The following is an 18,579-nucleotide window of genomic DNA, read 5'->3' on the forward strand; positions in this document are numbered from 1 at the left end:
CATCTGAAGAAGTGAGGTTCTTACCCACGAAAGCTTATGCTCCCAATACTTCTGTTAGTCTTAATGGTAACAAAGGAAGTCTTTATTTCAGTTCTTATGCCTGTAATGACACTATGATAATTACCGCACATCTCTTCATCTTATGCTGTACATTGCAAGATTATGGAAATTGTACGGAGTGTCATTTATTATTTCAGGATGAGCAATGTAACATTTACAGTCAAAAATAGCAAGTCTTCAGAGCATACTTAAAAATAGTTTTAGGACCAATTAGAAGACAAGGAATTAACTTGATTAACCTTAATGCAGAACATTCATCCAAAAGAGAACATGTATACCAGAAGCCTGGCACACCATCTAAATTAAAATCTATAATTTTTCCTCGTTATTTACCCAGCTGTCTCTTCCCTTATGTATATATACTTCTATGTAGGATAATCTGGTCTTGAGTTTGGCATTCTGAATGTTCATTAGGGAGATGAATCCTGCCCATTCCTCCGTGAGTTTGGAAGGCTTCATTATATTGCAACAATGCAATTTGTTGGCAGGATTCAAGGGGTATGTATTCTTTGTGCAGTGCAGGCGCCACCTCCCTGAACATGCTCAGTCGGAGTAACAGGGGGTGGGGTTTAAATAATCCACTGTTACATGGCTGCTCCCCACCAACACATACAGTGGGGTAGGGAGCACTGCAGTCAGACAGGCTGCAGTCACACAGAAACTCTGTTGCCACCATGTGCCTGGCGGGGGCCGCTCATTCCTCCTGCCTAATTTTCCAGCACCCAGATGAGATACTTGGTTTGGATGCTAGGGAGAGGATTTCGGCTGTATAAAATAAAGTGTAATGTGGCAGAAAGCACCAATTCAAGAGGCCAGTCCATTTGGGAGGTGGGCGGCAGGAGGTATTCTGTGGTTCTGCCTCTCTCATGTTAAGGAACATAGCCCCTGTGAGTGTGTATTTCCTGTGTATGTTGGAAGCGGTGTCTGCCTTACAAGCTAATATAGGAACACTGAGAAACAGTGGGGAGGGGTTGTCATTTTGCTTCTTTTCCAGCAGGAGTCTTCTGTCATTTTATTTTTATGTATTTATTATTTGCATTGTGGTAGCACCTAGGAGCCCCAGTCGTGGACCATTGTGCTAGGTGCTGTACAAACACAGAACAAAAAGTGGTCTCTGCCCCAACGAGATTGCAAATTTTGTGCATTCTCACCAGTTTTGCTGAACTGGGCTGTAAAAAAAAAAAAAGAAGAAGAAGAAGGACAAGAGCTGAGCTAATACTGATTGTTTGGTTCAGTGATAGTTTCAAAAAAATATTAAAAAATGATTCTGGTCAAAACTAACTAAAAGTTGTTAGAATTTTCTGTGAATTGAAAAAAAGGCCATTTCAGGTCTGTTCCAGAGTGGAAATTCAGACCTGGGTCTCCCACATCCCAGAGGAGTGCCCTAACTATTGGGATATAGGTCAGGGGGTGGGGCCAGTGGCATCCCCCCCACCATCTCCTCCTCCGCTGGGCATTCTGTGGATGGCCAAAAACATTCATGTCAAATTCACAAATATTTGTGGGTCGACTGAAACAGCATTTTCAGCGAATAAACTATCCCACAGTCAATGCCACTGATCCCACAGTCAATGGTTTCACTACTCAAATGGTGCTTCAACCAAAGGGTAACATCACTGTTCACTCCTTCCTAGGACAAGCTCCGGCTGATAGCAGGTATCTGATTAAAAATAAGTAAAGATAAAGGGTGAAATCCATGCCTTATGAATACAGACATAACCCTCAAAAGAGGGTAGCTGAGGGTTCTGGTGCTATTAATAATTAACTTAAAAAACACTGGAAAATGACATTACAAATACTTCCAACTGCGCAGAGCTGAGACAAAGCCCCATGATTTATAAATGCAGTAAATTGGTACAATAACTGCAGATAAATGAATTAATAAATAAACTCTCTAGCCATCCAATTTCCCAGCAATATGGAGGCTCATAGTTATATATGAATAAGGGTTTATATCACTGGCACTAGAGCAAATTAAGTTTATAACACACCTCAACTTCTTAAGGTTACCATTTAACAAAATAGTTTTCAGCAAATTATTTAATCAATTGGTTCTTAATTGCTAACGGATGCTTAATAAGTCTGATTGCCTAATAATAAGCAATAATTATCCTGTCTTGTAGAAACTCATTAAATACTTAATCATAGCTATATTTTTTAAAGAATCTAATTACATTGCTCTTGCTAACACAGTTCTAAGGTGGTTTTAATCAGCTAGACATGCTCGTTACCCTATTCTTGCACCTGAGTAAATATATTTTCAACAACTAGTTAAGATTTAAATAAGTACAAAAGCAGTCTTATTTCAGGAGATGATGAGTGCACAAGGCTTGGATTTATTCTGGATAAACCATTAATGTATGATTAACTGTGCAATGACGGTCCAATCCTATAAGGTATTGAGCACCTTGAACTCCAAGATCAGCCATAAAGACGCAGGAGAATAAATTTTAAACCATCTCAAAATAGGTAAAGCCAAGCCCATTTTTAAAGAAGTGCTCAGTCTTCACCAACTATGAACTCTCCTGAACAGTTCTAGGCAGTTATATAGTGACTACCCCCTCAATATAGCCCTGCTTTAAATGTGTTTGTATTTTGAGAACCAAAACCCCAAACCAATGACGAGGTGGGATACGTTTGTATCCCATTCAGAGTGATTATGCCAGGCTGGGTGAAGGGAGAGAATGGAGAGAGGAAGCCAAAGAGGTGGAAGGAAGTGAGATAAATTCTGAGTCTTTAAAACAGTTTTGGTTCTTTAAAGCAACAAAATGTGTTTCAGTCCCGTGTTTCATGAGGCTGGTGCAAGGGCCCAAAGAGTCCCTCAAAGAGTCAGGTTAAACATCTTCAATCTCGCACAGTGGGAGAAGTGAAAATGAGTTTGGAGATACAGGAGGGCTATCAGGTTTCAAGTATCCTCCCCAAGGAAATATGTTTTCCCCGAGTAGCTGTTATAGCAGAAAAGTATCAGTGGGGATACACACTGATCTACAGTAAAATGCTAGATATTGAGACACTGAAGTGCTGCATCATAAAATGGGACTGGCATTTTCAGACACACTGTAAGATATTGTAAGCATCTCTCTCTCTCTCTCTCTCTCTCTCTCTCTCTCTCTAGTCCACTGAATCCTATGTAACATTTCTCCATGCTGGCTGATTTTGTGTTATATTGAAAAGACATGTAAGTGAAAAAAACAAGGAAGCAGACTCAGCCAGGAAAGATGTTGCCTCAACAAATGTTGCAAATGAATGTAAAAGGGACGGGGATGGAGGGGGCAATAAAATAAAAAACTTGGCAGATGTTCTAGGAAAGGCTGGTGGTTAAGTAAAGATTGCCTGAAACTAATCATAGGTTTCTGCTACAACTGTTTATACTGGCTTCACGTAGTTAATTATTATGGGATTCAATGCAAAAACAACATTGACCAAAGCACTGGCAAAGCATGTGGTAGATTTGCCACTGTAGCTTTGAAATGTGTGCTGCCTTCATAAACACCTTTGCTAGTCTATCTACAGAACAAGACACAGCTCTACCCCCATCTCTATTTCTGAGCCTTTCAGTACTCGGGATCCAAGCTTGCAATGTGCTGAATACTGTCAGTTCCTATTGGTTGCTCAGCACTTCGCAGGATAATACCCTTGCCATCTTAACAACCTCGCTGAGGTTGAGTGGCACATCAGATGGAACGGACTTATGGGTAATGGTAATAACGTATCTGACCATCCTCTTCACCTGTCTTGGCTCTTCGTAAACCATTTCTGCCACAGTCACAGATCCTAACACCATGGGCATCATTGATCTTTCACACACATGTGCTTTACGTTGGTGTAATTACACTGAGAGAGTTAGACCAGTTTTGAGTGAGAAGAGAGTCAAGCTCTATATGTTGTGTTAGTGGGTCTGGCAAAAAAATGGGTGCTCTGATTGATGGAATGTAAGTCAAAGCAAAACTCTCATTAGTGGATTAAGAGCAGGAACAGACCCTCAGTGGAAGGTTTTCTGATTGCCAGGCTTGATAGTAATTTCACCTGCCCACATAAGAGTCCCTTCTGTCTCTCTAGGGGTGAAATCCTGACTCCACTGAAGTCAATGGGAAGCCTTCAGCTGAGTGAGGATTTCATCCTCTGATGCTACCAGGTGCCAGTTTGTGGTCATGGCATTCTGTAATTAGCTGGCTGCTTTCCATGACCTCAATACAAATTTATTTAAATGGGGGAAACAACACAGTATGTGAGGATTTTCTCATGGAAATCTGTGCTCCAGCAACTGGTGCTGTGTAATGGGAATTATTCAAGTGCTGTTATATATTCATGGGACATGGAATAGCATCTAAAAGTCACTTTGGGAATTTTGATGCTTTAAGAAAAGCAAGATTTTGTAGCAATTTGAAAGGCACATATTTAATTATTTCCATTCATTAAGATCACTTTTTACGATAACTCCTTGGCACGACCTGCTAGGATTTCCTGGTAATGCATTAAACCCCAGACAGCTGGCACCAAAGAGTTAGACATGAAAGACTCTCATGGACTTCACTGGGCTTTGGATCAGGCCCCAAGTGAAGAGGAAGGTGAAACATTACATTACACCAGCAAAGTGGCAGATAGAGGTAATCTAGGCCCAACCCCACTTTGGGTTGTTGCAGAGCCAGGACATGTTCTGCCAGGAGCACAGGGGAGCACTCATACATCTCTGCCCATTTAAGCGATGCAGCATATCCCCCTCCACTCTGGGCATCTAGCCAGGAATAATGCCTGTGCTGTGGACCTGCCATTCTGCCTAGTCCATGTGCAGGCTGCACAAAGGTGGAGGAAGGGTCTTTTCTTCTGCCCCCCCCCCCCCCACCACTGTACACGCACATAATGTCTGGGGAAAATATGGCCCATATCGCGTATCGTCTAAAGGGAATATAATTGCATTGCTCCACATACATACGTAATGGTTTGACATAGAGTAGTCCTGTCCAGAGAGCTATTAGGGAATTTGTGACCTTTCAAAATAATTGCACATACATGCTTATTGGATTAATTTGATTTTTATACATCTTTATTGTAAATTGAATAATATCCCTTATTCTTTTCGAATGGGTAATTTCAGAGTCCTGACCTAAAACTTTCAATAGCACTTCGGTGATTTAGGAACTTAAACCCATTTTCTTTCAATGATACTTAGCCAGATCGGGCTGGATTTTCAAAAGTATTTAGGTCTCTAAAATGCAGATAGGCACCCAGCATAATTTTTAAAACTCCGAGGAGCGTAACTCCCATGTGAGTTAGGTACCTATGTGCTTTTGGAAGTCCCATTAGGCACCTATTAGTTACCTCAACACCTTTGAAAATCTGTCCCAAAATGACTGTCGCTTTTGAAAATGGGATTTAGTGTCCTAATTCACTTTAGAAAATATTCCCTTCTTTGCTTCTTAAATCAAATAAGTTCTGATGTCTATGTATGTGCTACTGTTGACTGCATATGTCTGCCCCGTTTGCTCATATAGTCGGGTTATACTTTTCTCATTTGTTAACAATGAGAGGTGCTGTATAAAAACAATCTCATTCCTAAGTATGGTACCAAATGCCCCCCTCAGTTTCCTTTCACTATAATGGGTTTTGTTTTTCTGCTTTCCAGGTAAAACCCAGGTGATGGGTGAAATCAAGATTGCATTGAAGAAGGAAATGAAGACTGATGGAGAACAGCTAATAGTTGAAATCCTTCAATGCAGAAATATCACCTACAAGTTTAAATCTCCAGATCACTTACCAGGTACCAGTCAGAAACAGCATTATGATACAGTAATGAGCATCAAGCAGGACATTGACTCAGACATTTAATGATATTATTACCATAGGGAAATCATTTTGTTTGTTAAGCAAAATGACGTATTCTGTAGCACTGGCAGGGAAATGTTTTTTTGTTCCTGTGAACATTTTTGATGAAAATGAAAATGTGTTTGTTGAAATTTTTCTTCAAATGTTTTTTGCATTTATGTTGAATTCAAAATGTTTCCATTTATTGTTGCATGAAAAATGTTCATTTTTCAGTTTTGTGTTTTCACCAAAAACAGACATTTCTGTTTGTCATTTCTGTTTTGACAAAAAAAGGTACTTTTCATTGAAAAAATATTTCAGATGAAAAATTCCTACCAGCAATAATATTTTGACAGAGCCATAAAGACATCAAGACTGGTTTTGCGGTCAGTGATACCAGTGTAAATCCAGAGTAACTCCCTTGGCTTCAGTGGAGTGACTCCAGTTTCACTCTGGTGTAAATGACAGCAGCATATGGCTCCATGGTATACAGAGGTGTATTTTGTCTCCGTACATCTCATCCATTGAAATCATTAGTGACAATGACTCCTTAAGAGCGCCTGTATCATAGGTTGAATCATTCTTCCACAGATCTGTATGTGAAGCTGTATGTTGTCAATATCGCTACCCAAAAGAGAGTAATTAAGAAGAAAACCAGAGTGTGCAGGCATGACCGAGAGCCTTCATTTAATGAGACGTTTAGATGTAGTTTGAGTCCTGCTGGGCATTCTCTTCAGGTAATTCTGCATCTTATTACAACATAATTTTATATGTCTTCCAGGCTGTGCTGTGGGAATTAGAGATCAAGCTCTCATTCCCAGTGACTTGCCTAACAGGTTACTGAGAAAATAAGATTGCAAAGGAAATAGCACAGTTATCTCCACTCTCTTGCTGTCTTTTAGTAGGTTGAGTTCAGTGTACCTAATGTCATGTCTTTAGGGGAAGGATGGTCCTGTAGGTGAATGAATCACAAGACTGAAAGTCAGAAGATTTGGGTACTATTCACAGCTATGCCTCTGACTCATGGACACAGATTCTGCAAGTTGCATAGTCTCTATTTCCCCATCGCTAAAAGGGGATAATGATATTTACTCAGCTCTGCAGAGAACTTTGAGATCTTCAGAGGCAAAATGCTACTTAACAGCCAGGTGTTGTTATCATTTATTAGAAATAATCTACCGAAGCTCAAAGAGATAGATGTGAAGCATAATGCACTGGAGTCGGCTTGTTTAATTTACAATCTGGCACACACCAAAGCTTGTGTGGAGCTGCGCCAGGAGGCACAGTCCCTCTCCCTGCTGCTCAGCATGTCAGTGGGACTGTGCACTCTGCTTTCCTCGGTGTGTCCAGCTAGCTCCTTGGGTTGGTGCAAGAGAAGGCAACAGCATACGGAATGTCTCTTCTTAATTTTCATTACCTGTTAACCCTAATGTTCTTCTGGAAACGCCTCGTCTAAAAATAATGTCTCTTTAATATAGGCAGGACTGATGGCACCACCTACTATTATTATGGTTGCCCAACAGGTAGTTACTTGAAAAATGTCAGCCCACACAGCTGAGCTCTTTCCAAGAAAGAGGCTACATAAAATATATTGTTTTGCCCATGTTAAAAAATTACGATGACCTTTCCTTTGCTTTGCAGCAGGGACTTGAAATTTGGCAGGGGGGTGGCTTTTGTTTCAGGATGTATCTTTTGCCACCCCCATTGTTCTGTTTGGACCCAGCAGAGAAGTAAATAGACACAGAGGGAGCTAATAGAAACACATCTCCCGGCTGCGTGGTGGCTTTTTTGTCCTGGCTGCAAATCAGAAACCAACATGAAAGTGAGGCTTTGCACTAGGGAGGGCGGGAGTGCTCAAACATTTAAAGGGACAGGCTATCACACCTATGAAAATCTGTTCAAATCTTGCCTTTGAAAAATTGCAGCTCACACATGCTCAGAAGGTTTTTTTTTTCAATTTTGAGCAGCTAAAATCTCCAAATATTCTGTCTACTCTGGGCATGCTCCAACTAAAGGCTGAGCAGCACTTCCCCAGCTCAGGGCTGGGGTCTGGGACTGGGATTGAGACCGAGCACACTGGAAATGAGAACAGAGGGACTGTCATTCCTGTGCTCTAAATGCCCCTCCTGTTGGACCCAGGCAATGTGGAGGCAGAAGCTGCCTGATTTGAAGCTGCCTGATTTGAAGCTGCAGAGAGGATAAGAGCTGAATCTTCAGGGATGGGGCAGTAGACGGCGACAAGGAGCTTGCAGGGATAGACTGGGACCAGAGGCTAGGAGGTGGGGAGAAGGAGCCTGGGAGTTGAGGTGGGGAGGTGACTGGCACAGGCAACCTTAATTATGGCATTTCTTAACTTTTGAGTGCTTGAATTTGCAACTTCTATCATGTTGTTTTGACATAGTTTTCCTGTGTATAATATTTATATAGTGCCTTTCATCTGAGACTTTAAAAATGCATGACTGGCACACCTAGATGTCTAAAACTGGGCTCCAAAATTATAGGCCATTGTCAAAAATTTGGGCCTTTGTGACTTCACCAAAGCCACATTTTGTGTTTGAGCTGAGGATAGAATCCAGGACTGCTGAATTACATTAATCTGTTCTAGCCAGTAGATCACAGAACAAGGAAGTGGAATAGGGGAGAAGCTCTGCATTCACTGCATTTCCTCTCAAATGGGAAAAGATCCTTGTGTAGTAAGCTGTGGGTTGATGTTTCCTTACTGTTCTGCAGGTGCAAACGTAGATGTCAACGTTACTGAATCTTTATTGTACACCAGCAAGTGGCATGTTTAAGTTAATAAAACAGTTTTAACCATATTTCTTTTTCTTCCCAGATTCTGCTTGTCTCCAATGGAGGGAAGTTTATGAAAAAGACACTGATTGGTGAAGCTTATATCTGGCTTGACAAAGTGGATCTAAGGAAAAGAATAGTAAACTGGCACAAACTGATGGTCAGCTCCACACAAACACATTGAGCAGACATGTCTGCTTAGGGCACTAAACCTTGCAGCGTCTGCTGTAAATGGTATTACTCCAAGACTATAGTTTGATATTGTGTTTAGCTAGGCTTTCAGAATACAAAGTAGGGAAGAGTGGGCTCTGGGCTACATAGCACACTTAAATGAGGGCTAGTCAACTTGTTTTGCTGTAAAAGACAGCAAAGAAAAAAAACTGAGCCCAGAATCAAAAGCGAGGAAGTTTGAAAAGAAGATTGATATGAGGGCTCCTTGACGTTGGACTCTTTGTGGCTGTCAGGAGAGTAACTCGGAAAGAGATAATGAAGGCTTGAAGGCAGCTGTTAATGCAGAGTTTGGCTGCGGCTGGAAGTAGTGTGCCTGAGAGAACAATCTGGGTTTCTGTGCAAGCAGAAGGAGATCATTTTATGCAAAAGCACCTAGGCTGACTGGTTTTTCAAATCTCACTTATCAGAAGTGTAAAACTTGTTCCTCTGCACCTTAGAATCTCTGATCATTTGTTGTTGTGAGATTATGCCACAGGACACCAACTGCAGGCTGTTTGTAGTGGTGGGAACATTATTTTACACGATTTTTTTCTTTATGTAAAGAAGATACACTATAGAGAATCAGATCAAACCGATTCCATTTTGTTTCCATGCGTTAACAATGGGTGTAGGTCTCTGTCCTGGAATGTAAAGAATAAAAGCACATCCATGGCGATTTTTTGTTTTTGGAGGGTGGTTGGAAAGAGAAAGGATCAAATGGAAATTGCACTAAATAAGGATGGGGGTGGGAGAGAAAGTTTTCTGTGCCAATGAAACTGCAATTCATCCTTCCCTTTGGGTCAGCGGTTTACAAAAATGGGTTTGTCTCTTTACAGTTTAAGCACTGAGATCAATACTATCATTTCAACTATTCCTTTTTTGTCTCCAACCATCAGCCTTACCCTTAGACTGTTTAAAGGCAGTAAAAGTTTAAAATATATTGTATGTACTCTGAAACATTAGACCCATTGTGCTAATGCTACCCTGCTGTTTGTGGGGTTCTGGATCAACAATATCAGCGACACACGCTCCTTCTTGACAGCTAACAAGAAGGAATAACAAAATGTTTACCATCTGGGGACTGAAACATTAATGCGTGTCAAGGATTTCCTTTGAGAAACTCAGGTGAATGACTGAATATAGTCCATTCAAAAGTGGCTCGTCAGTTATGAAGTATGTAATTACATGAATGTCACTGGCAACTATAACTTAAGGTTGTGTCAGAGCTTCCAAAATAAAAGTTCTATTTTCAGGCGTTTATAACTCAGCAGTAACAGTTTCCGTTGGACTGAAACTTTGCCTAGGGGATCTTAAACTGGGTGTGATATTTTTCTTCTTACTCAGATTAAAAGAAAAAGGAAAGCGCTTTCATCATTCTTAAAATTGTAGAAATATTTAAAATAAATTGACATGGGATTAATTCCCTTACCGTTCAAAAATGGCTTCATATTTTATACCTTCATATTTTTAAGTGATTTGGCAGGGGATTACCCTGAAATATCATTGCTTTTTTGTATTTAAAAAGAAAGTGACCAAATTTAAAACGCTGGCAAGTATTTACTGTGTTTGCCCAACAGGAACTTTTCATACACCATTTTAAGTACCCATATTGTTTTTTTACTAGGGATAGCACACTTCAAGATGACTTACATGGTAAATTCAAATTATTCCTTGGGATAAGAATTATATGCTTTAAATAAAATTGGGATAGATGAGAAACCACATTGACTCTGAAAGAGCTATTGTAGTTGTTTAACTTGATGACACTTTTCTACATATTTGTTTTCCATTTATTTATTCAAAATTAAAAATAACACCATGGGAAATGAGTGAAATATAGAGCAACTGGAAAATGTTAGGGATGCACAAACCAAAGAAAGACAAGTAAGTCCACGTTAAGACTTTGGTGTTCTACATTTTACTTGCAACACAATGCATTCCTACCATAATGCCATAAGTTATCATAAAGACACAACAGCACTGTCAATGGGAGCATGGTGTGTGCTTTGACTTTTAATGTTGTGCTTTCGTCAGTGTATAACCCAAGTCTGATCTTATGTAATCACAGCCTGTTGGTGATAATATAAAATATCCTAAATATTGTGATTTATATGGAGAATAAGATTCTTCAAAACCAAAATCCCCAACTAAACCAAAAATCCCTAAATGGGATTTTTTTTTAAAAAAATCTTTCATGTAAGTATTGCTCCTTTGTTGGGTTATTTTAAATGCCTGATGTCTACAGTAAGTCCTTTCTTTTCTAAAATGTCCAATTTCAATTATGGCGTGAAGTAAAAGCAGTGAGATGTGCAATTTTGTGCAAACTGCTGGTAATTTTGTTCTTGCTCAGATTTATTATGAAGACAGCGAGTCATGCTGATGGTTGCTATGGAGATTTCCAACAGGCACTAGCACTAACTGGATGGCTTACTAGGAAGCCTATAATCATTATTCTTAATTGACGAAAGCGGGCTGGCATACTTTGCTCTTACATGCATTCACAAATGTTTCTGGTATTTTTATGAAACAGGATTGTTTGTCTGGTGTGGCTGGGGTTGTCCAGGAAAGCCACAGTTACTTTGGAATTAGCCTCTGAAATGGGTTTAATTCATGCATCTTTATATATTGAAATTCAAGTGTAACTTGTCTGCTGGAATCCCACCCTGAAATACAAAGGGTAGTGGCTGTCAGGAAAACTGGTCGCTATTAGCAATGGCTTGACCAACAGCAGCAGAGACAGGACTCTTTTGATTTCATGGTTGTTATCTGTTGCAAAGAGCTAGTGACAGAGCAGGGTCCACGCACTTTCCCTTTTGTGAGATACCATCAATTCAGAGTTCGCAAGATGCTTCCAAAGTGTGCCAAGTTCCTTTTTTGATCAGATTTCTAGGTTGTACTGGAATCATTCTATGCAACACTGTTTCGTGTTTGAATGCATTTTTCTTTTTTGGGTGAATGAAGTCAGAAAAAACCCTTCTTGTGACATTAAAAAAACAAAACAAAACACCAAACAAGGACTATTAGTATTTTTTACTTGTTTTGTATATATTGCAACATATTCTTTCACCCCTCCCCACCATTTTATGTTTCTTCTAGTGGTTGAAAGTGCTTATATGTGGCAGCAGATCTTATCATCTCTGAATAACTGATTATTAGTGAATTCATACATTTCTTTGAAGATGCATATTGTGGCTAGGCAATGGCAGAGGCAGTTTAATTTGTTTTATTCATACGTCTGCTGGGTCAACAGAGATTGAAGTTGCTTCTTTGTTCAAGGCCTTGTACAGTGGAAACAAGCTGAATTATGAGAAAAAGCACAGTGTATGTGTTTACAAATAACAGGGATTTCTAATGTGGTCATTACTATTATGCATACAATGAGCAGCAAACCATTTTTTTTTCCTAGTTCACACTAGACATGAGAGTTTCTATGATGAATGTTGAGCTAGTACTTTATCATTACACTTTAAAGGGATAGTATCCAGGGGAAATATGAATGCTGCTTCTTTATTATTACCCACATTTTTTACATCATATCTCAGTGGAAGTAACAAGGGCCTGATCCAATGCCTATCAAAGTCAATGGTAATCTTTCCATTCATTTCAGTGTGGTTTTGGATCAAGACCTAGGAATTGGTAGAGTTAATTTTCTGGATACATAGGTGTTCCAATGGTTAGATTGTGGGGGATATTGTAGCTGGTAACCAGCTGATATTGATTCTGACTCTAGGAATGAGGAGGAGGAGGACTGCTGGAGAAGAAGAAGCTAGTGTGCCCAATAGAGATGATTTAATTAGCATTTAGTTTCACGGAAATATCATAAAGATGTTAATAGTATTTTTTTAATCTTATTATTTGAATCATAACTGACAATATTTTTAAGTACTTTATTTTCATTGCTACAGTGTCTGTATCCCAGATTCCACTAAGTATCTATCTAGATATGTACATACATATATGTATAAGAGAAAAATTGCATCTGTGTGACTGAAACTTGAAGTAGTAATAGAACAGAGAGGTAGTTCATTGTCAGTATCCACCTACATCACATTCGGGGCCCAATCCTGCATTCCTGGTTGCACCAGGGCTGAAGGCTTGGGCCTTCTTTTTGAATTACTAGTTGCCTTTAGTAAGAAAGTAGAAAGAATAAGCAAAATCCGGATACTCTCTCTTTAAATCATAAGATGCATTTTGATGTTTTCTGTATGTTCTGGTTTATTCTTTTTTAAAAGAAGATTAATAAATAAATATACTGATGAGCTCAAAAATTATATTATATTATATATATTTATCCATAACTCAGAGTAGGTGATTTGAGAGAAAGCAGTTTTCTTAATTTGTTACCCTGTAAATAAGTCTACATTTTTGTATAACAAATCAAGTTTGAATTATGAATTCCATCTGGCGTCCAAGCATGTGAATGTGAGCATTATTTGACTGTATCTTGTATAGATGTTCAGTGACGTGCTCAGGTGCTCAGCCGTAGCTGACTAGCGTGTGTGCTGTCATGCTAGCCGACTATGTGTACAGCATACCCAATGTTTAAAAAAAATCTACAAAAATACCTTAAAAAAACAAACAACAACAAGAGTAGTCCTTGGAGAAATGTAATGTTTCTGCAATGAATGTTGCATGCATTGATGGTGGTTTGTTAATTTTTTTTGTTTTGTTTTATTTATTTTGCTTCCGCATTCTCTCAGCAAAACAAAACAAACTTGTTCTAAAAAGTTGTATAAACGGAGACAAAAGCAGTATGAGAACTGTATAAAGAAAATGCTTGTAAATCTGTCTCGGTTTCCACTTTATGTATAAATCCATGTTATGGTTTTGTGGTTGTATACAGGATGTATCTTGAGAACTTATGCAAATTGTGCTGTAGAAAGGCTGTTACCCCAGTCTGACTAATAAATATTTAAAATATCCACTTTGGTCTCTTTTCCCCATTGAATGCATAAATCTGTACAGAAAATAATTTTGCTGGTCCAAATTCATCCCCCTCATTGACTTCAGTGGGCTTACAGTAGGGTTGTTTTAGCCCACCTGTGATGCTGTACCCAACACCTATCTAGTCAAGCTACCATTCCGAACCCTACATGGGTACTACCTCCCAAGGTGTTTGCAATTCCGCCATTATCCCACATTTTCAGTTTTAAATAGAGCTTGCTTTGCCCTAGGGTCCCTCAGGCAGATTAGCACCTGCATTCCCCAAGAGGAATGTCCATGCCTTGACCTGCGTTCCTCCTGGCATCTCCCAGACAGCACACATCAGTGTGATTGCAGCAGCACCATGGAAGCATGTGCAGCATATCGCCGCCTCCACACCTGGCCAACTCTGGTATAAAGATGAGACGGAGACATGTCCCGACGCTGTACTGTCCACTCTTAGGAACCTATCACCCATGACAGCACTAGGAACACACAGAAACAATATTCCCACCCCACCTTCCAATGGGATTCTGGCCAGCTCCCTTAGAAAGGGGAGAACGGACTCCCCTTCTGGTACCCTGTTCACTGGACCATTCTGCCACCCCCATAGCAAGCCTCTATTAACTTAATTCTTAAAATTTATAAAACTATTATAATAAATTATTAAAACTATTTCTTATTTTTCAGCTCTCGAGTCTGTTTGGAAATAAAGAAGTAGTGGCAGCATGCTTTAATAATTCCCATGATCAAATTCATTATGAGAACATGAAAAAATTCATTAAACTGAGGATTTCCTGGATTCACAGAGGATTTTCAAAAACCATTGGCTGCTAATCCTACAAGTAAAATCTGTAATAACACCCACAATTCCCACTCCGCATCAGAAAGTGACAAAGTACACTGTTAATACATGAAGATTTTAAGTCCTGCTCGAAATGATAATTGAACACAAATTATTTGCTACAAAGGAGAATCAAGATGTTATGAATTATGAAATATAAAAAGAATAAATCAGCAAGAAGTGTGTGGAATACAGAATTCCTTTTCCAAGCCACATGAATTGTTCAGATGTTTTTTACATAAAATTTTTGCAAACTGCTGTTTCCAGACCTGCTTTGAGATAAATGCATCCAGGAATTTCAAAATATAAGGGAACTGAAAACCTTATGGCTTTAATCTGTCATGTTTATAAGGTGCTGTGTTGTAGTAGCCATACTGGCCCCAGGATATGTAGGAGACCTGATATGAGAGGTACTATCTTTTATTGGACCAAATTCTGTTGGTGGAAGGAACTGAGGAGGAGATAATAAAGCAGATAATTTGGAGGCCTGGTAAGAAATAGAACTGTCTGCATCCTAGCAATATTCCAAAAGAATTACTGACAGTTCAGCCTGTTAAATTTTCAAGAGCTACCAAGGCAAAAGAAAGCTTATCATAATAGTTAGCAAGCATTTTTCATCCATAGACGTGCATGTCGGAACAAGATGGGTAAGCAGATCAGGTGACTTCCCCCAGTGTCATCGTGTGTTAAACAGAGCCAAAGGCAGAGCTCGGGTCTCCTGCTTTCCAGTCCATACCTAATCAATCAGACCATGCCAAGCAGAAGAAATGTAGGCATGTAGGTCACTTTACCAAAACACACTTAGGTGCCTAGGAAATGTAGGTGCCCACAGGAGTAAGTGGCAGCTGAATGGGGGCTTTGAGAATCTCTATTTTGAATTTAGGCACCGAAAGTGGCAATTAGCCACCTAATTCCCCAGTGTAACTGCAGCAGGGCCAGGAACCCCATAAAAGGTGCATAATAGTTCCGAACTGATGCATCAACTTTCTATTTTTGCCAAACCGTTACATTATGACAGCACTGATTTTGAGCACCTTTTATTTTCTGTGCATTCTGTTTTTAGTCTGTAGTCTACACACCCCCTGGCGCATCGTAATATGCCCACACTTTGGAATCTGTTTTCCTTCATCGTTAACCACCTTTGAAGTAAGCAGGTACCTGCTATGCTTTAGAATGCCTTGTGAAGAAGTCATTTGTGGATTCTCCTTCCCCATGCAACAGTGGATGGACGCCTGGACGTTCCTATCTCTATGCCTCCTCCTCCGCTTCCTTCTCTTCAACCTTCTCCTCCTCCTTGCCCCTTCCAGCTATGTCTAGCCCCTCAGGTAAAGTGGTTATTTCATGCAGGCTACAGCGTACTAGGAGTATTCTAATGACTGTCATGGGGCTGTACTATAGTGTTCCCACACCAGACAGAGGGAAATCCCTCCACTGAATCTTCAAGATGCCAAAGGCTCTCTCTGTCACTAACTGAGTGTGTTTGTGGGCACAATTGTATCACTCTTCTGCCTCAGCTGGGTTTCCTATGGGTGAGGAGCCAGGGCTGGAAGGGGTATCCTCTATCAGCTATAAGGGTCTGTGACAGGGCCCAGTCACCCTGCATTGGATGGGGAAGGGTTAACCTGACATTGTGGGCTGAGGAAGCCATGACCCCTCAACTCTACTGGGAATGCTCCAAATGCGCTAGTATAAAAGGGAGCAGCTCAGCTTAGTGGGGGCTGACCACTGGAGAGGAAGGATGCATGCCACAGGCTCCAGCCAAGGATCAGTCGAAGCCCGAGGCTGTGGGAGCCAGAGACGCTGCAACCCAGGCAGATGCCAGGTTACCCACAGAGGCCCTGCAGAGTCACTGGGGACAGTGCAGACCAGGGAACCTGGAGACAGAGAAGATGCCCAGACTGCAGCAGCGGGAACCATGGTAGGAAGCAGCCCAAGGAAATTAGTTAGTGAACCGGAACTTTGAGTCAGCGTGTTTAGGTCGGACCCCCCATCCCACTGACTCAGTGGCATGCATTCTTGCCACTATCAGGGTCTTGGGCTGGGGCCCGATGGAGAAGGATGGCCTGGGCCCTCCTACCCGGGATGCCACCACCCCTCTTTTGTGCATGGAGGCCCCCTTCCCTGACTGGGGCCACTATGCCTTACTGCCTTGCTAACAGATGCGGATGTATAGACTTTGGCCACTAGGCCTTACTGCCCCACTAACAGAGGTGAATCTATGGCCTTTGGCCTCTAGGCCTAACTGCCCTGCTAGGAGGGGTGAACCTATTGTCTCTGGCCGCTGGGCCTTACTGCCCTGCTGAATCATGTAAATCTAGTGATTTTTGCTGTTAGGCCTTACAGCCCTGCTAATTGGAGCTAATCTATTGACTCTGGCCATTGGGCCACACTGCCCTCCTAACAGGGGCACATATACCTTAGGATTAAGACATCTGTCCCCATGGTAGGGTGGCAGTGTCCAGAGTTGACGCAGCCAGAACATGCTGTGGATTGGACTTGTGTGGTTGATGCATGTGGTGTGATTGGTGATGGGTGGGGGAGGTGAGTTCCCCATGTCTTACCGTACCAGTGTGGCTTCCTCTAGGGAAGGTCTACCATGGACAGGGTCTTCTCTGTAAGACAATTGCAGGAAAAGTGCAGAGAGAGGCATATTCCACTGTACATGGCTTTTATAGATTTAACAAAAGCCTTTGATACAGTTAGTGCATCAGGGCTTTACATTGTTTTGAAGAAGCTTGGTTGTCCACCTATGTTGCTAAACCTTGTGAAATCCTTACACAATGGCATAAAGGCAACTGTAATATAGTAAAACCAAGGGTCTGACTCATTTAACATCAACCATGGAGTGAAGCACGGTTCTCCTACATTGTTTAATATTTACTTCTCATTCCTGCTTCAACATGTGTTCCATGATGTTCGAGAGGATGTATCTTAGCACTAGACATGATGGAGGTTTGTTTAATATTGAAAAGTTCAGAGCTAAGATGAAGGTGAAGGAGATCATCATATGGGATCTGTTGTTTGCAGATGATGCAGCCCTTGTGGCTCACAGAGTTAATGCCCTACACCATCTTATTACCAACTTAGTTGGCATGCCATGAGAAGGCAGCAAATCACCAGAGAGCATTCCATAGGTGGAAAGAGCTTGAGATAAGACTAAGGTTAAAGGCCACCATAGATGATCAGTATCAAGAGAAGATTGCATCAGTCTCTCCTTACTGGCAAAATGTTCTGAAAAGGCTCATTGCCATTGTGAGAATGCTTGCTACCCAAAGCCTAGCACTGCATGGCACTTCAGATCAGCCGTATGTGTCAAACAATGGAAACTTCCTTAAAATTGTGGAGCTGATGGCTGAATTTGATGCTGTACTCCAGGAGCATCTAAGAAGAGTCACCACCCAAGAAATCTACACACACCACTACCTTGGAAAAACAATTCAAAATGAGATCATACAGTTACTGGCAACAAAAGTCAAACAGAAGATTGTGGCAGATCTGAAGTCAGCAAGATATTATTCTGGACTGCACACCTGGCATCAGCCATACGGAACAAGTGACTTTAATGGTGCATTTTGTAACAACAGAACGTAGTGAAAATGTCCCTGCAATGGTGACTGTCAGCGAGCATTTTCTAGAATTTATTGACATTGATGATACCACAGGTGCTGGTATGACAAATGTGCTTCTTAAAAAGCTGGAAGATACGGGAATTGCGATAGCTGACATGAGAGGTCAGGGCTACGATAATGGTGCCAACATGAGAGGAAAGAACAGAGAGTGCAGACACGGATCCGAGAGTAAAACCCTTGAGCTTTTTTTTGTCCCATGCAGTTCTCATTCATTGAACTTGGTGGTCAGCGATGCAGCATCAGCTTCTAGTGAGGCTGCTGAATTTTTTAATGTAATTCAAAGCATCTAGGTATTTTTCTCCGCATCAACTCATCAATGGT

General features: G+C 40.8%; 1 protein-coding gene across 1 annotated transcript in view; it reads left to right on the top strand.

The window, feature by feature from the left end:
- PCLO (piccolo presynaptic cytomatrix protein) overlaps positions 1 to 8,836 on the top strand; it is a 515,291-nt gene extending 506,455 nt beyond the window's left edge. Inside the window, exons 25-27 of the mRNA XM_026648937.1 lie at positions 5,684 to 5,818; positions 6,454 to 6,599; positions 8,696 to 8,836. Coding sequence (XP_026504722.1) covers positions 5,684 to 5,818; positions 6,454 to 6,599; positions 8,696 to 8,836 — 422 coding nt within the window. The remainder of the gene's footprint in view (positions 1 to 5,683; positions 5,819 to 6,453; positions 6,600 to 8,695) is intronic.
- Positions 8,837 to 18,579: the final 9,743 nt, after the last annotated feature.

Source organism: Terrapene carolina, unplaced genomic scaffold, assembly GCF_002925995.2.
Source record: "Terrapene carolina triunguis isolate 2854851 unplaced genomic scaffold, T_m_triunguis-2.0 Scaffold68, whole genome shotgun sequence".
Taxonomy (NCBI): domain Eukaryota; kingdom Metazoa; phylum Chordata; order Testudines; family Emydidae; genus Terrapene; species Terrapene triunguis.